This window comes from Primulina eburnea, chromosome 17, assembly GCF_022965805.1.
Source record: "Primulina eburnea isolate SZY01 chromosome 17, ASM2296580v1, whole genome shotgun sequence".
NCBI classification, from domain to species: domain Eukaryota; kingdom Viridiplantae; phylum Streptophyta; class Magnoliopsida; order Lamiales; family Gesneriaceae; genus Primulina; species Primulina eburnea.
Genome location: NC_133117.1, coordinates 9515912 through 9542209, shown reverse-complemented (window position 1 = coordinate 9542209; position 26298 = coordinate 9515912). Strand labels below are relative to the sequence as shown.

General features: G+C 37.6%; 2 protein-coding genes across 7 annotated transcripts; one reads left to right on the top strand and one right to left on the bottom strand.

The window, feature by feature from the left end:
* Positions 1 to 684: 684 nt before the first annotated feature.
* On the bottom strand, positions 685 to 26298 carry LOC140818563 (ubiquitin C-terminal hydrolase 12-like). Of its 6 annotated transcripts, none has more exons than XM_073178561.1 (32): positions 26154 to 26298; positions 25677 to 25764; positions 25306 to 25453; positions 24955 to 25112; positions 24144 to 24409; positions 23817 to 24035; positions 23611 to 23719; positions 23417 to 23532; positions 18818 to 18916; positions 17871 to 17980; positions 9183 to 9257; positions 8914 to 8992; positions 8690 to 8836; positions 8518 to 8598; positions 8314 to 8433; positions 6174 to 6296; positions 4798 to 4875; positions 4597 to 4685; positions 4417 to 4525; positions 4216 to 4284; positions 4023 to 4133; positions 3859 to 3914; positions 3569 to 3746; positions 3341 to 3442; positions 3180 to 3251; positions 2815 to 2880; positions 2416 to 2481; positions 2012 to 2098; positions 1740 to 1856; positions 1533 to 1607; positions 1333 to 1419; positions 685 to 1084 (listed from the first exon to the last, which is right to left on the bottom strand). In XM_073178561.1, exons 1-32 carry the CDS (start codon positions 26181 to 26183, stop codon positions 1043 to 1045), a joined length of 3372 nt encoding a protein of 1123 aa, XP_073034662.1. In that variant the 5' UTR covers positions 26184 to 26298; the 3' UTR covers positions 685 to 1042. The 6 variants fall into 6 exon arrangements, with proteins under 6 accessions (XP_073034662.1, XP_073034664.1, XP_073034666.1 ...); XM_073178563.1 differs by having other exon boundaries at positions 25306 to 25441; XM_073178565.1 differs by having other exon boundaries at positions 25306 to 25432.
* On the top strand, positions 21597 to 23266 carry LOC140818345 (uncharacterized). The gene is made up of 3 exons (XM_073178279.1): positions 21597 to 22249; positions 22329 to 22447; positions 22550 to 23266. Exons 1-3 carry the CDS (start codon positions 21799 to 21801, stop codon positions 22853 to 22855), a joined length of 876 nt encoding a protein of 291 aa, XP_073034380.1. The 5' UTR covers positions 21597 to 21798; the 3' UTR covers positions 22856 to 23266.

Here is a 26298-nt window from a genome sequence, read left to right as displayed (position 1 = left end):
TTTTTAATTATCTAAATTTTGATACTAACACATCGACAATTTATTTATGTAAAATATTTTGTATTAAATTTAATTTTTTTTATAACATATATGTATGAAAATTTATATAAGATTAATGAAAATAAAAAAATAAAGGAAAAAATTTATATAAATGCACAAAATATGTAAAAAAAATTATGGAAATAAAAAGTATATAAAATGCATTATAAGTTTAAAAAATTATGTTTGTAATAAAATAATTTTAAATTATTAAAAAACACAAAAGTAGAAAAAAATATATCAAACTTATTTTTAACTTTTGGCTAAAAATCATAAAAATTTAAAAAGCAGCTATACATCCCCAAGTTAGCTTTTGGTTAAAAATCCCTAACTTGATCTCTCCCCCACTACTCTCACTATCTGCTTATAATTCTATCTCCGGTTGTTTTGCAAAAAAAAAAAAAGAAACAAATTTTATTACTATCCTCGATTCCTCCATTTTTCTTTTGTGGCTTTGGTCGATTTTCATGGGTTCAGTGTAGCGCGTGCAATATATTGTGTTATAGAAGGTTTCTTCCGAAAACAAATGTCTCAAGATTCAATTGATGACACAACTGTTTCCTTTGTCTCCAAATTTACATAAAACAATTTTCAGACAAAAAGATAGCGAACACAATGCAAAAAGAAAGGGTAGAAGACAATATGGAAGGCCTAACTATAACCACTCTACAACCCCGTAAATCGAAAACCACATATTATGCATCTCAAATAAAATTACATGAGAAAATATGTAAAAAAATTCAAACTACTTAAAGCAGGAAACTATGGAAGGATGAGAAGTAATACATCTACCCACCACAAAAAGAAAATACAGCTAAGAGTGTAGGCTCTCCCATCCCATCCATTCGAGCCAAAAAAAGGTAAGCAATAGCCAAAAAACACCACCAAAACATCAAGCACTTTCACCTTTCTTCCATGTTTTCTCCTTCGAATATCCACTAAGATATTTGCCTCTTCTAGCTTTGGCACCAATATGGACATTTCAGACTAGTGAAATCCCAAGTTAATTGTATATTTTCACTGGTTTCTCAAACGTGTGGCGGTTCTGTAACATGATCAGAAAGAAGCCAAATTTTAAGTCTGGGGATCATGATCAAGGACTTAGCAGTCTTTCCCGAATAAGACTAAGTGCAACAGGAAAAATAGGAAATACTTGACATTGTGACAAATATTTCATAGTCGATAATTTTAAGTCTCGGTAACAATCGATTAAAGGATTCATGTGTATATAGCATTGGATCATTGTCGAACATTTGATCTGGCAATAAAAATATGGCAATCTGGAGATATTACCTGGTTGGCAGTATAAGCTCTTTTCGGACTTGTGTCTGAATGCTCTAGCCCAAGGTATTGCTCCCAAGCACCATAAACCTCTCTCCTCTGGAAAAGAGAAGTACAAGTTTCCCTCAGTCGTTGATTTTCCACGGAAAAGTAATAAATTAACAATTATGATAAACATAAATGATAAACGACTCAAAGAGAATAACTGTGACCTGAAAACGACTAGAGATAATGTCAGAATCCTCAAGATACTCTGGCCGTCCCAATGATAGAAACGCAAACTTCCACTGAATTTTTAAGCAGATAGCCCAGTGATCAAAATATTATTTTAGAAGTCAAACAAATCAATGGAAATCCCCTTGGCAGATATAATAGTTTAACAAGTATATCTGCAGCTCTAACCTGCGAATGGAACATACCTTAGAAAATTCCTCATCTGGAACTTGCAATCTTCTTTGAATGCGCAATTTAACATCTTCTAATTTTTCACCTTCGTGGATGACCAGAAAGAAGGGATCCCCAAAATTTTGAACTTGCTGTTTAAGAAATAAATGAACAATTAAATACCTGATTACAGCAAAGAACACTGCGTGTTCATCTTTCAAGCTTCTCATTGTCACAAAACAGTAACTTTGCCAACAACCAAACAGTATCGAGGAATTTATCATTTTATCAAGCACGCCATATGTACCACTTGATTCTGGGCGCTCTCCTTTGTGAAATGGTAAACATGGATCAAACGATCATTGGGCCCAATGTTCTTTTCTTCTTCTGGAATCTATAAGAGGAAAATCTTGGAATATAACTTGCAGGAATAACTGATATGATAACTCGTGCTTTCTTTCAATGTATGAAAAATATTACATGGCAAATGAAAATTAGAAAAAAAATTATAATTAACCACCATGAAAGGTTTTCCTGCAACAGCTAAGGTTGTTTTTTGTGAACTATGTCAGTCACTGTTCAGAATTCATGCAGTAAATCATGTTATTCGATTTTTGGGAGTCATACAACAAGGTTCAATGGTACGGACAACTAAAAACATAAAAATTAACACCCAAGAGCATAAGAAAAGACTTTAACAAAAGAATTCACCTCCTCAGCACGTAATGTCCAGTACTGGTCATTTATATTCTCAATCTTCTCGTTAATTGGAAAGATCTGAAAAATCAAGAAAGCGGAATTTGGCTTATATACAAGAGATAAATCCGTAGAAAATAAAACATTAAAAATAAATACTTAAAAGTAATGAAAGGTTAATAAATTATATGCTCTCGAAGTCAAGGGCCGGTACTATTTCCGAAGCCAAACAAAGATCCGATTGGTTAGAAATATTATTGTTGACATCTGAAAAAAGTAGACATATGATAAAGGAAAATATGCGAATCACAGGAGTTTCTGCACTTGATGATTTCTAGGAAGAGAGAGATCATATGACCACCAAAACTTTTATCAAATTCTCAAGAACAAAACAATGTCAGAGTAGAATGTTACCTTGTAAATCTTGTGATAGAAAACTTCAAGCAGCCTAAGTTCAGCACTTGGATGAGACAATTCTACCTGTCAATTTATGCCAAAGATATAAGACATCGAAAAGTTTTATGATGCTAATATCTCAATTATTTATCATAGAAGAAACTGTCAATGTGTAAAACCTTCTAAAAGGTCAATAGAACAAAGATAACCCTTCGCAGGACTGGAGTTACGGGATTATGGGGAAGGAATCAGTTAAAAGCACAGGTTAAGTTACGTTTTACCAACAATTTTCGACCAGACAACAACCACTGAAATAAGCTGTTGACATTTTTAAACTCGACAGCTTACTACACAATTAGCTCACAGAATAGTGCTGAGCTAACCTTTGTTTTAATCTCATTAAGAACAACTCCTACAGTGCTTTGTTTTGGCAACCTAATATTGAGAATTACAGCCTGCAATGGAAATGTACAAATGAATAATAATTTTATACAACTCAAGTAAACAAAGGTAGTTTATAGAGGAGTACAATGAATAGAGTCACCTCATCCTTTGTGGCATGATGGAAGGCAACTTTCAGCGTTTTCAGACATTGCAGTTCTGGAAGAGGAATGTCCAGCACTTCATAGTACAATATATCTGATATCTACCACAAGATACCAAAATAAAATTATTCCTCCGTCAATATCAGCATTCCATACCTCTTACACCGGTCTCTACAACCCATCAATAAAAAGGAAAAAAAACGTATAAACCTCTCTGTCAAAGCTACCTGATTGTAGTGGACTAGCATGTCTAATAAATGGTCAACTGCTCTATATTTGATAGGATTGGGTTTCGGTTGCTGGGAATAGCAATTGTGAGGCGTAAGCCGAATTTTTGATGGATCATCCAAGCCAAGGCGCTGGGCAACCCTTTCCATAACATCATCATAAGTGTGATTCTTTGACCTATAGATTTATTATCAACTTGATTACAAACAATTTAGCTCAAAAACTTGCAACGGGGACATATTAACTAGTTGCAGTCCTCAACAGTCGACAGAATACAATAAATACTCACAACTCAAGGAAAAATTCATCTTCCTTAGGTCTTTCCAGTGCTCGAAAATGCACGACCTGCAACGAGTAAATTTATACCGAAGTTTGAAAAGGTAGGAAAAATATTTAAAATATTTGCTCGTCACTCAAAAAGGCCTTCAATATTATTTGAAATAACAAGATTGCCTGGCGATTCTTCACATATTCCAAAAACAAAGGGACATCAGGAAATCTAAATATCTCTTCACTTTCAGGCTGAGGCCGTTTCTGGAAGCAAATAATGTCACCGTCTTCAATCTAGTAGAAAGAGCAGAGATAAGATTAAAAAAACTACGAACGAAAAGACATTCTACAAATAGATTTACATTACAATACACACCTGACTAAAACGAAATGAAGCTCTTTTATCAAGGCGTTCACACATAACAGATGGCTCATATTTAATTTCCTAAAGAAATGGCAAACAAGAGGATTGGAAAAGAATATTAGCTAGCTCGAGATAGCAGATAATATGCATATGGTCTTGCTACAAGACCTTTTTGCATCAAACTGTAAACTGTAGCTTGAAGATCAGACAGACCTCAAAGAATTCAATCTCTTCATCAGGAGCAAATCCAGCCAGTTCATTTAGCTTTGTTTGGATCTCAATAGGCTTTCTAGAGCTTTTCACAAAAAGCCTCCCAACATATCTGGAATTAACAATTATCACAAGTAGCGCACTTAAGAAAGTGGAAAAAAGTATGCTATAGAAGAAAATTACCGAAGCTCTTCTTTCTCGGGATCATAAAGTTTAAAAAACAGCAGTATATCTTCCTTTATCTTCTCTGGTGGAATAATAGGATGTAAATCCTATACATTCATTGCAACAGAAACAGTTAGAATAGGAGCAACAAAAATCCCTCAATGTGTTACCTTTAAAATTCCCATAGTCAAAATTATCTCAAATGAGGTTCAAACATACTGGTCCATATTCTACTTCCAAAAACAATTTCAATTCTGCGTTGTGGGCTTTGTTGGAAACTTCCCTCAATGCTCCAACCTGCATAACATTATTTTAGAAGCTAATTAAAATTTCAAATAATTAACAAAGAAATGTTAAATCAAGTAGATGATATCGTATATGGCTACCAGAAATAGAAGTCACGGTAATCAAAGCAAAGAAAATCAGGCAAGACAAAATCAACTTAGTCAATCATCAAAATGTGAAACAAGACTGGTGAAATCCATACCAGAGGCATATGAGCAAGGTTGTAAATGGCGGGAGGCGGTGGCGGGGCGGTCAGTGACCGCCTACCGCCTTGGCCTCCCAGACGGTGTCTAGGCGGTTGGATTTTTTTAAGTAATTTTTTATAGATAATCATGCAATATTATCATTTTTATGTAAAATGTGCAATTAAATAATGTTTAAGCACAAAATATGATATCATCTAGATAATGTGCAATTAATAAAGATTCATCATTATATTAGTGTTATTATGCTAACGAAGTAATATATTTTTTTTTTTTTTTACCAAAAACTAAGTTTAAATTTTCAAAGTTTCAATCAATTATCCATCATTAGAACAAGTAGTAGACTAAACATAACTAATCTTCCAAATCATCTAAATATGCACCATCTACTACATCCATTATCCTCTCATCATCGGACTCAATCAACATTTTCTTCATTCTCCTCCTCCGATGTTTCTAAATATTCATTAAGTTCTCTAATGGGGATGTTCCTTGCACTCCTCCTTTGATGTAGCACTTCATCCGCTCCCGAGGCCTCCACTACCATTCTCCAAGTAAGACCTTTAAATAGTCCTAATATTTAAAATTAGTTGACTTTGACTAGGTTTTTAAAATTGTTGACTGAGTTTTAAAAATCGTTGACTAGGTTTTTAAAATTGTTGACTACTGCCTCGCCCGCCTGCTCGCCGCCTCGCCCGCCTCGACCGCCTATTCGCCGCCTCGACCCGCCTCGACCCGTCTACTCGCCGCCTCGACCCGCCTCGACACCCACCTCATGCATAGGCGGTGCGGTCGAGTGCCGCCTAGGCACCGCCTAGGCGGCCGCCTCGACGGCCGCCTCGACGGCCATTTAGAACACTGCATATGAGGGATGGTTGAACAATGAGCAAAACAAACAGAATATAAGAAGCTGACGAGGACTTTCCAAGCTGACACGTGACCTTAATGCTATAACATATATTCATAATTCTACCAAATAAATGGTTTCTCTCAACAAATTAGAACAAAAAACAGAAAACTACATATTTACCTACTTCTGTTTAAATTTTTACATATTTATGGCTGTCTATAAATAGAAAATGAAAGGCGAAAGTTAAAAATATTTACAGTTTGTGCTTCCTCTTGTGGAGTCAAAGGCCTGTTCGGGCGATAAGTATGGTTCTGCCTCTTTGCCCAGATCCAAAAGCGCTGAAATTGAACCGGTACACCAAGTTCTTTGGCAACTTCCTCCTGCAATCATAAATCACAAATTAAAGTAACATTGAACAAGAATATGAAAAAAGGAATAGAAATGCCTTACTTTTTTTATGATAAATAAAGTAAACAAGGACAATAGTAGTAAATCCAAAATACATGCGATGCGACGAAAGAAGGAAAAAACTAAAAAAACAACCCACTGTGCAGTGTCACAAAATTTTGAAGCATTATACTGACAATACATATACTAACTCATTATGTGAGGATGCAACATTAGAAGTTAGAACAAAAATGCGTGAAGGCGTTCAGGAGCCATAATAGTCTCTACTACCCAATGTACTTGCCTAAATAGCATATCAATCAAAATTTGGTGTTGTAAGTGTTAGAAGATGTGATTTGCAACATTATATTTGTAAGACAATTTTCTAATTCAGGTCACGATTCAGTGAGACATGCTCGTGAAAACGTCACTAGGAATCAAAAATAACAAAAGAAAAAATAAAGATCCAATGAAATAACAGATTACATTAAAAAAAACACAATCTGGCAGAGCTCCATTACCACATCAAGGCCACTGAAAACATACAAGATAATCAATATTACTATTTGGTAAGGACTGTGGAGTAGATGCATGTCTATGTACGGATACCTTAAAATTTTTTTTTGAAGTATCGGAATAGATATGACACGATACGGATACGCGTGTTGGATACCTCAAAATCCGTACCGTTGACTTTGTTTAGGGTTGACCATTCGGATACGTTTTGGACACCGCGAGGACACGCGGATACGGCGTGGATACGTTTTTCGGATACATTTGGGCAAAATTGCAAATATTTAAAAGTTTTAGGGGATAATTAAAAAAAATTAAAATTTCTAGGGACTAAAAAGAAAATAATTTTAAATAAATTGGATTGGCCTTTTAAATCTCTACATACATTTGTCCATCTCTTTCATTTCATTTCTGCTCAAGCGGCTCTCAATTCAACCGATATGAATCTTTGATTTCTTTTTACTTGCTTAAGATGGATTTTGCATTTAATATTTTGTAATTAAAAATATTATGATTAATGAAATATTACATCAATCTCTATAATTTTTACTTTTCAATACTAAATTTATATAAATATAAATATAAATATATATAATATTTATATATATTTTAATGATTATCGTATCCTAGCCGTATTGTGTCTTATATTTTCAAAATTTGACGTGTCGCCGTATCCATATCGTATTCGATACGATACTCATACCCGTATCCATGCAACATAGATGCATGTGAAATCACATTTTTTCAGCTAGATCTTTCTTGTACCCAGCATGTCAGTTGCTACGACTATATAGTTAATCCATGTTAACCAAGAAATTTAGTTGCTTTTATCCTAATAGCTTTTTCTGGAAAGGAAGATAAATATTGTCGTCCACATATTTATTACCACTCATGCTTAGATCCTTCCTTCAAGAAATTACAGACTTAATCTTCTTGACTAGTTGGGATTCCAGATAGGCTAAAATTGCCTTAACTAGTTGTGATTCTAGATAAGGTTTGCTAAAGAGCCCCAGCATAAAGATGTTGGCATGTGATTTTCAATCATATTTTTACTCCATCACATCTGCCTAAAATGATGCTTCATCGTTGGTTCATGAGCAGAATATCTGCATCCCAAAGCACTCTTTTGAGGTGCTACTGCAATTTCAGCACTTGTGGCCCCTATTTCCCAAATACAGAAACCAACCTTCATACAGTCACTGAACTCTACAAATCCTTTGCTTCCTTTTCGATCCCAGCCTGTCAAGGTCCATATCCAAGTCGAAACCGTGAAGGTACAAATCCTAATAAAGGACCTCAATCATGTGATGTTATACTGACTTTTCCTTTCTCTCTAGGTTCACCAAAAGTAAAATTTAAGTGATTTTGTCTAGCCAGTCAATCTAGCAGCATTTATTGAACAGGCTTATCTTCCCCAAACAATAATATTTCAGTTATTGAAGAACCCATTTCACACTGATTCTTTAATCAAAAGAAATAGATGGAAAAAGAGAGTACCTTGAAAAGGTTAAAAGGCATCTGTTTCTGAATTCGAAAGTTACGAACTTTATCGTGATCAACAAGATCAAAATAAATATCCTTTCCAATCTGTTCCCTCAAGTCCTCATCTCGAGCAACCTGCAAATATTAGCATATACTCCTTCAGTGACCAATTTCAAGAAATGTGGCAATCAATTTTACATGAGGATGAGAAACAATAACCTTGATGATAGTATAAAGGTGAGCCTGAGCTTTATATCTTCTCTTGTCTTCTTTTTCTTCTTGTTCCTTTTTCAGTCTTACCTGAAATGAGCACGTGCATGATATTTAATGTCGAAATTAGGTGTAAAACAAAATGTTTAGAGAGATCTGTAAGTACAACGGCAAACATTACCCGAAGATGAACTGCGATGTCCTTTTCATCCACATTGCAAATTATCTTGTCCTTGTCACTCACACGTATATAGACAAGCATGTATGCATTTGAATACTTGGTAAATTTAAATGGAGTGTTATTGAAGCCAGGATTTGTCTGTGGCAACTACAAGATAAAGTGAAAGTAAGAAAGCATACAAAATGAGGAATGCATGGATGAAAATCTAAAGGTAAGAAAATCACCTCTTCTTCGCCACCATACTGCTCCTCTAATGCCCTTTTTGCATCTTCTTTAGTGACCCTCTCATCGTCAAATTTATACCTGTAAAGGGAATCATAAAAAGACAAAGTAACCCTAGATAAGGTTTGTCAAGGTTCTAAGAAAACACAAAAGCACAATCTCATGATACAGTATATAAAGGTATGCATATGTATAGAAACTTAAAAAGGTGATTGGTCGCTGAGGAAGGGGATGAGGGGGAGAGAGATTCTCCAGAAGTACTGACACATACCACTGATCAGAGAGCGTCGGCCTGATGAAGGCGTAATAATGTCCACCATGAACACCACCACTATGAACCAAAACACTGTTGGGAAGGTAATATGTAGAATGAAAGGCACAATGGTTAAGTAAAAGATTCTTGAAAGAGAATAATTCACAAACTACAACTCCTGCAGACAATACCAAGAAAGGATGTACAAATTTCTAGTCTTCAAAGATCAACAAGCAGAAAACCTTATGGCATATCTACCTTGCTACTAGGATAGCGATATTTTCACTCCAAACAATCTATCATGATATACCAGGATCACAACTTGAATATCATTGCAACTCGGACAGTAACGTTAATCATCAACATCAAGCAAATAACTGACCAAGAACTCATTGATAAATGATAAATTAATCAGAAGCAGGAAAAAAATGGTTTTAAGCATACATAAATATTTTCACAAACCAAAATGGCTTACATAGTTGATGATGATATAATCAAGAAGTTCCCCAATTGTCTTAGACTCCAGAGTTTTTAAAGACAAAAAAAAACATGTCTGGCAACATAAAGAAGGAATAGACTCAGAATAATATAAATCGCCGTGTTTGCATGGGCAGTAGGAGACTGAGCCTTGTGCAATAGCATACAAAGAGAGCAGATTTTGATTGAGAAACAAAAATGGATTCCTCGAAGACCAAACGGACAGGTAGTTCATTCTGATATATGACATATGAGTCGTATTGACATGCTTTCTCATTCATGCAGCTCTTTCTGATAACTTTTGAAGTTGTTAATTTTTACCCTAATGCTAAAAGCAACAAAATCCACAATAAAGCATAGAGATGGAATATATATATACATATATATGTTGAAGATTTTGTATATATTAGAAAAGATAATTAGGATATTTATTTAAGTTAAACTTTAAATTTAAAATAGATATATTAGATATGGCAGAGATAAGAATCTAGGTTTTCCTTATATATATTGATTCATGTACATTCAATGATAATAAGAATTTTATTCCACCAAACTACATGGTATCATAGATTAGGAACAAACCCTAGCCGCCATGACAAAATACGGCCATATGGCCTCGACGTCGGAGTCCGAGAAGCCACCATCGGATCCGTCGCTTTCAACCATGCCCGATCTCTCTCCACTTCAATCCATCACGTGCCAGTTGCCACAAACTCAATGGCCAGAATTACTTACAATGGTCTCAGTCTATCATGATGTTTATATGCGGCAAGGGAAAGGAAGATCTCATCTCTTGCTCCTCCAAACGACCGGCCACAACGGCTGGAAAATTTAAATCCTGGAATGCCGAGGATAGCATGCTCATGTCTTGGCATATCAATTACATGGTATCATAGTTCAGGTTCCACCACTATGTATTGGATTGCCCATTATTGGCCCATTCGTTCTGCCCATAGTTCGGTCATTTGTAAACTTCACGCTCCAAATGTTCATTCTTAGGCGTGAGGGGGATTGTGTTCGTTGTCCTACGTCCGTGAGATAAAATCCCAGAGAGTTGCATATATGAACTTAGACAATCCTCCTTCTTGAATCATTTAGTATGGAAAGAAGCCTTCATGACATCCGCCAAGGTGAGGACACGGTCACAACTTATTTCACCGCGCTCACAAAACTCTGGCATCAGCTAGATCTGTTCGAATCACAGGACTGGAAGTGTGCATCGGACAAAGCACAATTCAGGGAAATTATGGAGACCAAATATGTATTCAAGTTCCTTCTTGGCCTTGATGCGTCTCTCAATGAAGTACGTGGCCGTATCTTGGCCACTAAACCGCTGCCAGGACTCCGTGTTGCCTTCTCCGAGGTTCGCCATAAGGAAAGTTGTCGAAAGTTGATGTTAGGCTTTTCCCGCCCGCCTCCCAACGATGCTTCTGCCCTTGCGACTGCTCGACCATCGTTTCCTTCCGTATCCGATAGTGGTGTGCGCCATTCGCCACATGCGATATCCACAACCAGTCCTCATGTACGGAATGGTCGTCTATGGTTTGACGAGTATAAGAAACCGAACCATACAATGGACACTTGTTGGCGCATCCATGGCAAACCGAGGGATTGGAAACCAAATAGGGAACGCCGTGCTTATTCAGCTACTATCGACGTTGCTTCTCCAGGCTCGCAACAACCTTTCACCCAACAGCAACTTGATGCTCTACAACGCATGTTCAGCCAGATTTCTGCTCAATCCACAGCCCCTGCAACGCAGCAAACCAAGGTGATTTTCCCATCGCATTTGCCTCGAATCGGGATTCGTCTTCTACATGGATTGTAGACTCGTGCGCCTTTGATCATATAACGGGTAGTCTTTCAATCTTTAGCTCCTACAAGGCATGTGCGGACTCTCGTTCTGTACGAATTGCTAATGGTTCCAGTTCAAAGATCTTGGGTGTTGGTTCTGTACAACTTTCCCGTGACATTCACTCACACTCTGTGCTCTTCGTCCCCGATCTTACTGTTAATTTATTATCTGTGAGCAAGATTAATGTCGCTCTCCACTGCACTACTAAATTCTCAATTAATTCTTGTCTCTTTCAGGAAATGGTATCGGGGAAGACTGGCAGTGCTGAACTATGTGTTGGATTGCTTCTCTTCCAAATGGAGCCTACCTTCAAGACTACACCATTGCGTATCCCAAGACCGTCTATTCAAATTTCTTGTTATAGTTTAATTCCAATAAAGAGAGTGATATTCTTTTATGGCACTATAGACTAGGTCATCCAAACTCTCTGTACTTAGCAAAATTGTTTTCATTCCTATTTCGCAATAATAAATTTTCTTTACTTCAATGTGATGTTTGTCAAGTTTCCAAACACACTCGTAGCACTTTCAAACCACAATTATACAAGCCATCAAACCCTTTTCACTCATTCACAGTGACATATGGGGTCCAACAAAAATAAAAAATGTGACAGGTACTCGTTGATTCCTATTATTTGTGGATGATCATACTTGCATCTCATGGTGTGTCGGGGGAGACTTTAATGTGGTTCGAAATTTAACAAAAAAAATGAATAGCAACTCAATTACCACAAGTATGGCCTGTTTTGACAATTTGATTGACGAATTAGATTTACACGATCCTCCGCTATTGAACGCAAAGTTTACTTGGTCAAATTTCAGGGTGAACCCAATATGCTGCAGATTAGACAGGTTCCTGATTTCAGGGGGTTGGAAAGACATTTTCCCAGCATTCAGACAAACGGTGTTGCCAAGAATTACTTCGGATCATTACCCCCATTTTGTTGGACACTGCAAAGTTCAAATGGGGTCCTACCCCATTTAGATTCGAGAATGCTTGGTTGTTGCATCATAAGTTTAAAGATTCGGTCGCGGCATGGTGGAGTAGATGTAATTCTCAGGGTTTCGAAGGATATAGGTTCATGAGTAAACTCAAACAAATCAAATATGAGGTTAAAAAATGGAATGTCGAGGTATTTGGAGATGTCAATATCAGAATTTCGGAGCTGGAAAACACAATTCAGCAGTTGCATTTGAGAGAGACGGGGGGAACTGGTCGCAAAGTTTACAAGAGAAAAGAAGGGAGGCACGACGTGAGTTGCAAACTATGGCCATTCGGAAATTACAAATTGACAGCCAAAAAGCTAAATTGAAGTGGCTAAAAGACTGGGATCAAAACTCTAAGTTTTTCCACTCTTTATTGAACAACCGAAGGAGTAGAGCAATGATAGACAAGATAGAGTTGGAGGATGGGTCAATCATTTTAGAAGAAGAAGAGATTGAGAATAAAATTCTTGGTTTCTACAAAAACTTGTACAGAAAATCAGAAGGAGAGGAAGTGGTGTCGAAGGGCTAGAGTGGAAACCAATAGATTTGGAAGATGTCGAACAGTTGGAAACGCCTTTCTCGGAGGAAGAAATAAGAGCAGCAGTAATGGATGGTGATGGATCAAAAGCTCCGGGGCCGGATGGCTTTAAAATGGCTTTCTATCAAAAAAATTGGGGAACAATTAAAGACGATCTCCTTAAGGTCTTCGCTGAGTTCTTCGAGGGAGGAATTGTCAATGGAATTACGAACGAAACATACATATGCCTTATACCAAAGAAGAAAGAAGCGATGAAGATTAAAGATTTTAGACCAATTAGCTTGATAACGAGTTTGTATAAAATCTTGGCAAAAGTTCTTACAAATAGACTGAAAATGGTGATGAGCAAAACAATTGCGGAAAATCAATGTGCATTCATCAAAGGAAGACAGATAACGAACTGTTGCCTCATTGCCAATGAAGTTGTGGAGGAGCATAGAAGAAAAAAGACACAAGGTTGGATATTAAAAGTTGATTTGGAGAAAGCCTATGACAATGTTGATTGGAGATTTTTAGATTTTGTACTCCAAAAGAAAGGGTTTGACAAGAGGTGGAGGAAGTGGATTAGAGGATGCGTTTCAAATGTCTCTTTCTCGATTTTAATCAATGGAAAGCCGAGGGGGAAGTTTAAAGGGGAAAGAGGGCTTAGACAAGGAGACCCTTTATCCCCCTTCCTCTTTAATCTAGTGATTGATGGGTTGGGGCGGATGGTGGATACGGCCAAGGCGGCAAATATTGTGAGGGGACTTGTGGTTGGAAAAGATAAAATAGAAATTTCACACATTCAATTTGCGGACTACACTTTGTTTCTTACCAAATCAGAGTCATGCTGGAGCTAGTGGAATTGTTAAAATTGTTTTGCAGCATATCTGGAATGAAGATTAACTTCGATAAAAGTGTTGTTTTGGGATTGAATCATTCGGTTGACGAGGCTGAGGGTTTAGCTTTAAAGATTGGGTGCAAGATAAAGCGATGGCCGATTACGTACTTAGGCGCACCGTTAGGAGGGAATCCGAACAAGATGGAATTTTGGGCACCTGTGGTGTCAAAGATGTCGAAAAAGTTGGCAAGCTGGAAGAAGTCGTTTCTATCAAGAGGGGGTCGTTTGACACTGATTAAAGCGGTGCTAAGCGCAATGCCAACTTACTATATCTCCCTTTTCAAGGTACCAATTCGAGTGGCTAGGTGTATGGAAAAGTTGATGCGCAATTTTCTATGGGACGGATCCGACGGGGAAAAGCGGTGCCATGTTGTTAGTTGGGAACAAGTTTGCAAGCCGAAAGACAGGGGAGGACTTGGATTGGGTAACATTCGACTACGAAATAAGGCTCTTTTAGGTAAATGGTGGTGGAGATGCGCGGTAGAAAAGGAATCCTTGTGGAAAAAAGTGTTGGGAAGCATCTACGGGAAAGAAGAAAATGTATGGGATATAAGGTTGGAAAGGACATCGACATTGAGGAGCCCTTGGAAGTTTATCTCTCGTTCTCACACGACTTGTCATCAGTTGATTGCCACGATACTCAAGGGGGGAAATTTGCTAAGCTTCTGGGAGGATAGGTGGGTTGGTGAGAGGACTTTCAAAGAGCGTTTTCCGCGTCTTTACCGTCTCTCTTCGTGTATCAAAAAGCCAATTACCGAGTTTTACTCTTTTAATGTCAATCATGGTCAGTCTAGCTTTCAGTGGGATGTTAGGTTTAGATGAGGGTTAAGATCAATCGAGTTGGAAGAGTTCACCATCTCTTAGGCGTCTTAGAGTCGATTACATTGTGTGTGGGTACCATGGATATTCGAATTTGGTTGGGGGATCCTTCTGGAGTCTTCTCCGTCTCATCTCTTTACTCCTCTTTCTTTCACCTTAACACTTTTCTTCTTTTCCCTTACTATTCAAATATTTGGCAAGTACCGGCACCGCTAAAGGTAAAAGTGTTTTCCTGGATTGTGGCTTTGGGGAAGTTGCAGACTTGTGATGAGATACAGAGAAGAAGGCCGGGCATAGTCTTAAGTCCTCAGTGGTGTTGCTTATGCAAACAAAGTGGGGAAAATCAAGTTCACATATTGCTACATTGTTCTTTTACGACTAACATATGGATCAGAGTTATGCAGCATTTGGGCTTCCATTGGACTTTTCCATGCAGATCTCAAGACATGCTGCTCAGTGCACCGGGATTCCTAAAGGGGAAGGGTCTTACGGATTTTTGGGGGTTAGTGATTCATGGCATTTTTTGGTCAATATGGATTGAACGTAACAGTAGGATCTTCCGGGACAAAGAGGACTCATGGGAGAAACTATGGGAAAAAATCAAATTCAGAGTGGCGAGTTGGACGCTTAACATACCGCAGTTTCAGCATATGTTTATATCGGACCTAGTTAGGGATTGGAGATTTATATTTTGCTAACGATAACGCTATTTTTATCACGGAGATGTTTTGTGGATCACTCATCCACTAATTTTGTAATCTAAAGTTTATTATGATAAAGAATAGTTTTCTATCAAAAAAAAAAAACTATATCCCCCTCAAAGACTTTGGGTGTTCTGCCTTCGTCCATATCCATTTTCCAACATCGTGGGAAATTCAACCCGCGAGCTATCAAGTGCATTTTCTAGGGTATTCCCCCAACCAGAAAGGCTATAAATGCTATTGCCCGATCACCAAAAATTTTGGCCATTCTCGTGATCTCATCTTCTTCAAAAACAAACTCTTCTTTCTCAATTTATCCATTCAGGGGAGAGCAACATCAATGGTGGAAACGGAAATGAATCTCTAAATTGGGATCCTAAGTCATTTGCAGACCCAATTTTTGTCACTCCAGAACCTAACAACCTATCAACTTCCTCAAACACACCCCTCAAGATTTATTCAAAAAGGAAGATCATCCAAATGGACAAACAACAAGACACAGCACCCAGTCATCCAGTCCAAGACTCTTCTATGAGACCATTTCCCAATGAAAGACCAAGGTAATGCAGAACTCGACATTAATTCTCCCATAATTGATTAATGAGACATTGATGACAGACATGTTGCATCGAGAAAGGGAACTAGAACATGTACCCAACACCCGATATGTAACTTTGTTTCATTTAAATCATTATCTCCTGCATATCGTGCGTTTGTCTCCAGTTTAGATCAAGTTAAGGTCCCAAGTTTAATCGAGGATGTACTCAAGGATCCTAAGTGGAAGTCTACCGCCATCGATAAGATACGGCACTAGAAAAGAATACATGGCAGATTACTAAACTGCCCCCGAGAAACGAACGGTTGGGTGCAAATGGATTTTCTCAATGAAGTATAAGGCTGATGGAAGCATTAAACGATACAAAGCACGACTTGTTGCTAAGGGATACACTCGGTCTTAAGGAATAGATTATCAAGAGACCTTTACTCCGGTAGCAAGACTCAATACCGTCAGGGTACTCCTATCAATTGCCGCCAATCTTGATTGGCCAGTATTCCAACTGGATGTTAAAACGCATTCCTCAATGGGGAACTGGAGGAAGATGTATACGTGGATATTCCCTCTTTGTGACAGAAACATTGAAACACAGTGTGTGGAAGTTAAAAACGTCCCTATATGATCTTAAACAGTCACCTCGAGCCTGGTTTCATCGGTTTAATGGTATTTACAGTGTCAAGCAGATCACACGTTATTCGTCAAGCACACCGAAGGAAGGACTACTGCTCTCATTGTCTACGTCGATGACATCGTTCTCACAGTGAAGAGTGAATAAAAGGAATCTTTCAAGGAATTTGAAATGAAAGATCTAGGAAAACTTAAACATTTTTGGGGATGAAAGTGGCAAGATCATCTCATGGAATTTCATTCTCGCAACCAAAGTATGTTCTAGATCTACCGAGAGAGACTGGAATGTCAGGTTGCAAGACAATTGACACTCTAATGGATCCGAATGTGAAAATGGGTATGAATCAAGATCGAGTACTTGTTGACAAAGAAAGATACCATCGACCGGAAGGAAAATTGATCTACTTATCATATACTCGACCTGAAATAAGATACATCGTAAGTTTTGTCAGTCAGTACATGACTAAACCTCTGAAGAACACATGGAGGCAATATACCTAGTGTTGCGATACTTGAAGGGAACACCTGGAAAAGGGTTGCTCTTTAGGAATACTGCAATCAGAAATGTTAGTCTACAGTGATGTTGATTGGGTAGGTTGTCCTGTTGATAGACGATCTACTTTAGGTTACGGTTCATTTGTATGGGGTAACCTTGTAACTTGGAGAAGTAATAAACAACCATTTGTGGCCAGAAGCAGTGCAAAAGCAGAATTCAAAGATTTGTCCAATGGGATTTGTGAAGGCATATGGCTTAAAAGGCTACTCATTGAATTGAAGATAAGAAATAGTCATCCAATAGAGATGATGTGCGACAACCAAGCGGCCTTAAATATTGCCAAGAATCTAGTTCATCATGATCGAACAAAGCACGTGGAAATCAACGGACACTTCATAAGTGAAAGATTGAGAAGAAAATAGTTGATGTTCACTATGTTCCCTCACACATGCAGCTGGCAAATATTTTGACAAAAGCACTCCGTCGACCGCACTTTGAAGAATTAAAGACCAAGCTTGGCATGACAAACATATACTGCCAAGATTGAGGGAGAGAAGATTTTGTATATCTTAGCTAAGATAATTATGATATTTATTTAAGTAAAACTTTAAATTTAGAATAAATATTTTAGATATGGTAGAGATAAGGATCTAGGTTTTCTTTATATATATTGATTCATGTACATTCAATGATAATAAGAATTTTATTCCACAAAACTACAATATATATATATATAGAGGGAGAGAGATATGGTCCAGGAGCTATAATTACCTGTGAAGTATGTAAAGGTTTCGTACACTCTTATCTGCTTCTGGTGATAAATACTTGCCATTGTCTCTATCAAGATCAAGTTCCAATGGAAATTCATATCGGTCATTTATCTGCAACCATGAAGCATTTTTCAAATGATGCACCAAAGTTAGACACCAATGTGACTACATGTATGGAATTCTAAGCAGTCTTTCCTCGAAGAAATCAAATTCAAAAGAAAGTAAAAAAATAAAAATAATAGGCTAAATCAACTTTCGATCTCGAATTGGAGAAACATGAAATTGGACAGAATAAGAATTTAGACAGCATCATCAACAGCAGATGTCAAAAGTGTTGGAAAAACATATTCTTACTATAAATTACTTTTGAGGAGCTCCACTTAACATGAGCGACCAGCACAATAAAAAAACTGAAGGTAGAATGGAAATCAATGATTCTATATTTATATTCCAAAAATATAGTGAGAACATATTCAGGACTAATCCTCCTGATATAAGCACAACACTTATTGCTGAAGGAGAAGAGGTGGATTTAATGAAATACTAAAAGATCAAAAGTCTCTCCAACAGAAGCACATAAAGAAAACCTAAAACATACCTAGAAAGATATCCGTAACAAAAAAAATTGAATAAGTTAAACTTGAAAGAATAGTTAAATCTGATGATGTTATAAGTTCAATGATAGTGGCGAGTAAATTAACAAGTAAAAAAATACTACAAAACAGAAATTGACTCTCTGTCACACTATTGAATTCATCAAATGGTTGCTGCAAATATAAAGAAGAGGAGAAGAGAATAATAATTCGAGCAGAAAAAAGATACCAGTACATATTACTGCTAAAAACAACAGAAAAGGAAATCTAACATCAACAAAAATCAAGTAAGAGCTACTAACTAGCGAAAAGATCGACGGGGAGAGAAGAATAAAATGCATGCTATTCATCTAACCTTAACCATCATATCTCTCATAAAATCATACTCAAACCGCTTTAACTGCAGCTGGAGAACTGGAGGGAAGTCAATGAACAAGACACCCTTCTTGGCATCCTAAGATTCACACAATTATTTTCAGAAGATGTCCAACAAAAGAAAAGGTCATTCAGCATTGACATAAAAAAAAAATGTAAATCAAATTGTTAATCAAGACAAGAATAAGTATGAAACCCAAAAAAATAAGAAAAAAAATAATTAATTTCATAAATAACAATTATCACCTTCCCCACTACTCAAAATAGTTAACCAAGTCACACATGCAAAACCATCAAACTGGAATCAAAGCTTCAACAGCATAACAAAAACCTTTTAATCTAACAAACATATTATGGTGTCACTCAGATTAATCAAATGATCAATACTGTTTTTCAAAAGGCGACAGTCATCTACAAGTAGTTCAAAAACTATGTATGCATTGCATCACCGGGAATCCACTCCTAAAAGCAGTTCAAAAACTATGTATGCATCGCATCACCGGGAATCCACTCCTAAAATATTAAATCAACAAAGTTGATATATTTTATTAGAGTGTAAAAGTAACTCACAAGCTATTGCTAGACTTGTTCGGTTGCAGTTAGGGTTTATTGTTACAGTTCTTTAAATACCAACTTTGGACCCTGTGTGTCATAATATCCTTCAGCTTCGCACATTTTTAATCATCATTAGACATTAATCTACAGAGCACAGTTGTCAATAGCGCTCGCTATAGCGCGTAGCGAGGCGTAGCGCTGCCCGGTCGCTACAGGGGGGCTACGCGCGAGACACTTGCAAATAGCGAGCGCTATCGTCGCTTTCCTCGCTATTTCGGTATTTCTGTAGCGCTGAAATAGCGCGCTATGTGTAAGAAACTTCAGCCCAGTTTTTCCACCCACTTTTAGGCCCAATTTATACTGCCAATTTTAGGCCCATTTTGCTTAAATAATTTAGGCCCATTTTGCTTAAATATACAACCCTACGCAGAACGCTTTCTACGCTTTCTTCTCCACCTCTCCCAGCAGCAACACCACGCCCAAGAAATCTTGCCTTGCATCGCCGACCGCCGGGCGCCGACCGCCGACCGCCGGGCGCCGACCGCCGACCGCCGACTGCCGGTCATCTGGCCACCACTTTGCATCGCTTCATTTCGGTAATATTATGCTCTCCTCTTTTTTTTTCCTTTTTTGTTTTCTTATGCTTTTTGATTTTTTTGGACACCAACTTGCATGCTCTGAAACCTGCAGAAGTAGTCATCCTGATCCTTTTAACAGGCATAGATGATGATATTTATGTTCATACTTCTAAATATTCATGCCTCTTCTTGCAATTAGTCTGATTTCCGAATACATATAATTCATTCCATGGATGCAGTAGGGCGTAGGAATATTTTAATACAAGTTACTGCCAAATTTTAATGAACATTTTAATTATAAGTACTAGCAAATTTGATTATCTGGAATTTTAGCTACTAGCCTACAGCCTACTGCCATTTGCTTATTGGATTTCCTCAATGTATAATCATTTTTTTTTCTTAATTTCAGAGATTATAAGATGGAAAACCAACAAGAAGAATTGAGAAAAAAAGATATTGGATGGAACTATGGGAGGATGGTTAATCCGGACAAGAGTTCTGATGGAATATTATGCAACTTTTGTCAGAAAGTTACAAAAGGTGGGATAACAAGGCTCAAACAACATCTTGCTGGAGGATTTAAAAATACAAAACTTTGTCCAAAAGCCCCAGCATGTGTCAAGCAAGAAATGAAAGATCATTTTGAAGAAAAGTTAGCCCAAAAAACTGTCATGGATTCCATGCCTCACTTTGATGATGTTTTTGATATAGAAGAGCAAGGATATGATATTGATACACACGGGGATCCATCCTCTCATGGAAAGCAGGTCGGCATCTATTTCTTCCTCGGGCAACTCGTCAATGTTAATGCCCAAAAAACCACGGTCCTTGGGTCCTATAAATGCTTTCTTTAAGCTGGATGCAAAGAATCAAGGTGGTAAAGCACCCCAATTTAATGAAGTTCAGAAAAAGTTGAGGTCTGATGCAGTTCAAAAATTTGCAAGGTGGATGTATGATGCAGGGATTGCATTCAATGCGGTCAAATATGACAGCTTGAAGCCAATGATCGAAGCAATTGGACAATATGGTCCTGGGATGAAACCACCTAGTTACCATAAGGTGAGAGAACCACCTTTTAAAGGAGGAGATCAACCACACAAAGCTGATTTTGAAACAAAATGAAGAGGAGATGGCGAAGAATGGTTGTACTTTGATGGCTGATGGGTGGAGAGATAGAAAGGGGAGATCACTTATCAATTCCTTGATGAATACCCCAAAAGGCAGCATGTTTATTGAATCAGTTGATGCATCTAGCTACTCTCACACAGGGTGAGAAGATGTTTGAGTTGCTTGACAAGTTTGTGCAAAAAGTTGGGGTGAATAATATTAGTTCAAGTGGTCACTGACAGTGCATCAAATAATGTTTATGCGGGTAAGAAAATCTAATATACTAAGTTATAACGTCTTTTAACTTTCGTTGATTAGTTTCATTTTCATTAACTATCATTTTATTCTCTTGTTCTTTACAGGAAAGAAGTTGATGGATAAATATCCAAACTTGTATTGGGCCCCGTGTGCTGCACATTGTTTGGATTTGATTTTTGAGGACATATTCAAAATGCCAGATTTGAAGAGGGCACTTGAGCGGGCAATTAATGTTAACGGATATATTTACAACCGAACTATGTTTTTGAACATGATGAGAGAGTTCACCGGCCAAAGAGACCTTATCAGGCCAGCTAAAACTCGTTTTGCCACCGCTTTCTTGACTATGAGAAGCTTCCAGCAGCATAAGCAACATTTGAGAAAGATGTTTACTTCAGAAAATTGGAGTAAAAGCAAATTTGCGAAGGAACAAACTGGTAAGTAAGCACAAAAAATTATTTTGATGCCTTCATTTTGGAATTCTATCATTTATGCTATGAAAGTTGGTGGCCCAGTACTGGAGGTACTTCGGTTGGTGGATGGGGAGAAGAAGCCTGCCATGGGTTATATATACGAGGCAATGGATAGGGCTAAGGAGAAAATAGCAAAAGCCTTTGGTAATAACGAAGATAGGTACAAAGAGGTTTTTGAGATAATCGACAATAGGTGGCAGTTGCAACTCCATCAAGATTTGCATGCAGCGGGTTATTTCTTGAACCCTCAGTTCTTTTACTCAAACTCTGAGATAGAACAAGATGAGGAAGTAGTTACGGGGTTGTACAATGCAATCAGTAGGTTGACTTTTGATGCTGAGACGGAGACAAAAATACATACAGAGTTGTTAAAATACAAACAAGCCGAAGGTCTTTTTGGGAAGGAAGTTGCAATCAAAATGAGAAATGTTGTATCACCAGGTATGAAAATCAAGTTTTTCCTCATTTTTTTGAAATAAATTCAATGAGAAATATTAATATAACTAATGTTATTAACTAGCTGCATGGTGGAACTCATATGGAGCTTCGACGCCAAAGTTGCAAAAACTTGCCCAAAAGATACTCAGTCTCACTTGTAGCTCCTCTGGTTGCGAGCGCAATTGGAGTGTGTTTGAACATGTAAGTTTTTATAATATTACAATTTTTATTTTCTATTACTGTGAAGTTTTAAGAATTTGTTCTCGTGCCACGTGCCTTATAAACATATATAAATAAATGCAGCTTCATTCCAAGAAAAGGAATAGATTGGAGCAAAAACGACTGAATGATTTGGTGTTCATCAAATACAACAGAGCTCTGAGGCGTAGATACGATAGTCGTGATACCATCGATCCTATCATATTGACTGAAGTGGATGATGGCAATGAATGGCTGCTAGGGAGACTGGAGGATGAAGAGCCTGACTCTGTTCATGATGGTGATGATTTAACTTGGCAAGATGTTGCAGATGCTGTTGGCGTAGATGAATCTCCTTATACATTGAGGAAATCCAAAGGGGCCTCGAAGGCGACCCCTACATCTACATGAAGCTCAAAGGCGGCCACATCTAAGTCTAGAGGGAAAAGGCCAATAGAAACATCTTCCACACTGAATTTTATAGATGATGATGAATTTGACTTTGATGAAGAAAGTGAAGAAGAGAATGATGCCGAACGTTATGCAATTTCAAATTAAGAAGATGGTCTCGATCTTGATGAGGAAGATGAAGATGAATTTTAAATTATGTTTTTCTAGTTTTAGAATTGAGGTTTTATATGCTTTGAACTTATATATTTGCTATTTAAGAATGAAAGATTGAATTGATGTTAGTATATGTTATATATTATATATTTATATGCTTGTGGCGCTACACTTTCAAATAGCCCTCGCTACGCGCTTCGCTACGCGCTATAGCCACGGGCAACCTCTGCGCTACGGGGCGCTACACGCGATTGACAACTATGGCCCTCGCTACGCGCTATAGCCACGGGCAACCTCTGCGCTACGGGGCGCTACACGCGATTGACAACTATGCTACAGAGTACAGAAAACATAAGCATTTGAAACACTCATGAATTACACAGTTACCAATAAAAAGGAGCAATTTACCTGCAAGCCATGGTCTTCAGCATGGTATTTGTTGTCTCCTTCAAGGCGTTCAACTTCCACATACTTGTCAAAGGAAGCATAAACATCCTTACAACCTTTCACATCAAGCTGAAGATCTGCCACATGAACACTTGTAAAAGATAAATTTTTCTTCCAATACTGAGAATTTAACTAGTCTGTAAAATAGCAAATACCATAAAATGATTCTTTTCGCGTTGATTTAAAATCTACATTGATGCATTCAATGTAATTCATATGGTGCCCCTCGAACAGCTGTTGTATAGTCCCTTCGACAACAGTTCCCTGTCCAATAACACAGCTGTCACTATGCTGCAAATTATTTTGCAGAACTACATTAGAAAACAAGAACATCAAAAGAAGGCAGGTCAGACCACCTTACCTTCATCTTGTCTTCTAGCTTTTCACATAAAACTCTGTTAAGTTCTTGCACATCATGTTGCAAAAAGGAATCATATGTGTCCCATCCAAATGATTTCGTCAATTCTTTCGTAGCTACGCTGGTGTCATTATATTGGAGCTTATAATATAAACTTTGTAAAGCTAATGGTATGCTCCCTGTTGGGTTATCGTTCTCAGTTGTTGGCATATGATATACAGCCTGATTCAACATTTTTCAAGTGAAGCTTCTTAGTTCCCCCTTCTACCATAGCACATGTTAAATAAACTTTATAATTGGTGCAACTTATATCATGAAACCTACTACTACCTTTCTGAAGTAAGGAATATGATACAAAGTTTGGAGAAGAGAATTCATGTAACAAGTTGCTCCCTGGTTCTTTAGTCCAACATAGCCTGTCTCCTTCTTTGAGTCATAAGCCCAATAATCAACAACCTTACGTACAGCAACATCAGCTTCCACAATACAAGTATCATTCACAAGGTACCCCTTGTTGGGGTCATAAAGCTCACTAAGAGGCATGAACGATGTGAAACCCCAATCACTCTCCCTTTGATTGAACTGGTGTTGTGTATCTGTGAAACTCGCAAACAGGATCAACATAATGACAATCATGCTATACATCGCAAGTCATGCAACTGATGGTTCATTCAAATGGAGAAACAAATCATATTGTTTCCCAGTAATTAACTACCGAGTTTATAGTACAAAGTGAAAATCCAACCAACTTGTCAGTCCAAGTTTCAACTTCAGAAAATTACTCTACATTCTTCACAATGAGAGGAAGTCCAACCCAAATAGGTGAATCCAACTGGATTTTTTGCCAAAAACAAAGGGATAATCTAATGAAACAATAGACATTCAGCAGAAAGAAATCTTTGGGAAGTCCAGTTTGTTTTCCATTTCCATTTTTCCTTTTAGAGGGGATCTCACGTATTGTCAATCAGAACATCTGAGTACATCACTAAAGGGTAAGCCTCATTGAATCATTAATAATCACAAACCATCCACACCCTTCCCACAAAAAGGCAAAGACACATTTAAAAGCACCTGTATGTGCGTGTAATCATAAACAGGGGCATACATGAGAGAAAGTATACAGGTCAGCTCTAAGAGATACCTTTTTTAACTGTATACTTGTTATGCACATGATTAACTATAGCCAGGCTAAACTGTGCATATCTATTCCACCCATATGGCAAGTTTGCTGAATCAGCGACATCTAAATACATCGACAAATAATCCACATTATTTCCCTTAGGGAAAATAAGTACCCGCCTGCAAAGATCAATAAAGGTCAATAGGTAGTTAGGTCAAATTAAACACGTGGCATAAATGCACAATAAAAATGAATCTAGTTTTCTAAGGAATAACTATTGTCCGATTAAGATCATTTGACAGGATAACTTCCTCGAGACAAAACACTGATCTAAATGAAAGGTATAAAGACATTGTTAGAACACTCAATTACCATTTATATCCCCCAACAACGAAGATGTCAGAATAAATCTTCTTCATATTCAATCGGGAAAAGTTCTCTATTGCCCACGTGAAGCGTGACGCCTGAGGCTCATCACTCACCTGGTTTTCCAAAGTTCCTGCATTGTCTGCTGTTGCCACTAGGAAATTGAAACCACTGAAGAAACTCAATACAGATATGGTAAAACTTCATAAAATCGGGTATTTCCATCAAAACTATATTGCGCCAAATCAGAAAAACCTAAATATTGAATGCCAAATGTAATGAATTGACGTGAATAACTATAGTACTTACAAAACACAATCTTCCGAGGAAAACAAATAAAAAAACAAAAACTCAAGCAGTAATGTAAACTGGATCACCTTCCATTGGTTGAGGTCCTTCAACCAAAGGCTGAGGCCCTTCTACTACATCCGAGTGCGGCACCAGCATCTCTTCATCATCCTGCTGCTACGATTTCATGAGCCAAAAAAAAAACATTCCAATAAAAAACTGATCTTGATCCAATAACCACACCCAATCTTAAACCCCAAAATTCAACAAGCACGTTAAACTTGCACAATTGCACTTAATAAAACCGAATTCAGTAACTTAAACATCCCCCGCACTCACTCAAAAACCCTAGTCGATCACAGACGGATCAGCACAAACACACAGATGCACGGCCCACAAAGACACAAATCACTCCCAGCATCAAATACAAACACTAGCGAAAATCTACAGCATATCACAGACTGAAATTCGCAATGTATATACACAGATACACAAAGCACAATAGTGAAAGGTGTCAATTGGAGCAAACTAAGGGAAAGTGACGAAGAGGAATAGAGCGGAGTTACATCCAACGGCTGAGGAGTCATCATGGTCATGGGTGGAGAGATTGCCACCGTCCGATCGATGAATCAGAGAAGAATTTATGGTATTTGAGAGAGAGGGGGGAAGGAGAATATGGGAGAGGGAGAAGAATCCTGGCTTTTGAGTAGG

Bases quoted from the DNA above. Each gene is read 5' to 3' on its own strand.
- LOC140818345 (XM_073178279.1), top strand. From the start codon at position 21,799: ATGCCTTCATTTTGGAATTCTATCATTTATGCTATGAAAGTTGGTGGC. The intron at 22,250-22,328 runs GTATGAAAATCA...GTTATTAACTAG, and splicing joins GAGAAATGTTGTATCACCAG to CTGCATGGTGGAACTCATAT. The intron at 22,448-22,549 runs GTAAGTTTTTAT...AAATAAATGCAG, and splicing joins ATTGGAGTGTGTTTGAACAT to CTTCATTCCAAGAAAAGGAA.
- LOC140818563 (XM_073178561.1), bottom strand. From the start codon at position 26,183: ATGACCATGATGACTCCTCAGCCGTTGGAT. The intron at 25,454-25,676 runs GTGATCCAGTTT...TCAATTTCCTAG, and splicing joins AGGACCTCAACCAATGGAAG to TGGCAACAGCAGACAATGCA. The intron at 4,686-4,797 runs GTATGTTTGAAC...ATGAATGTATAG, and splicing joins TGGAAGTAGAATATGGACCA to GATTTACATCCTATTATTCC.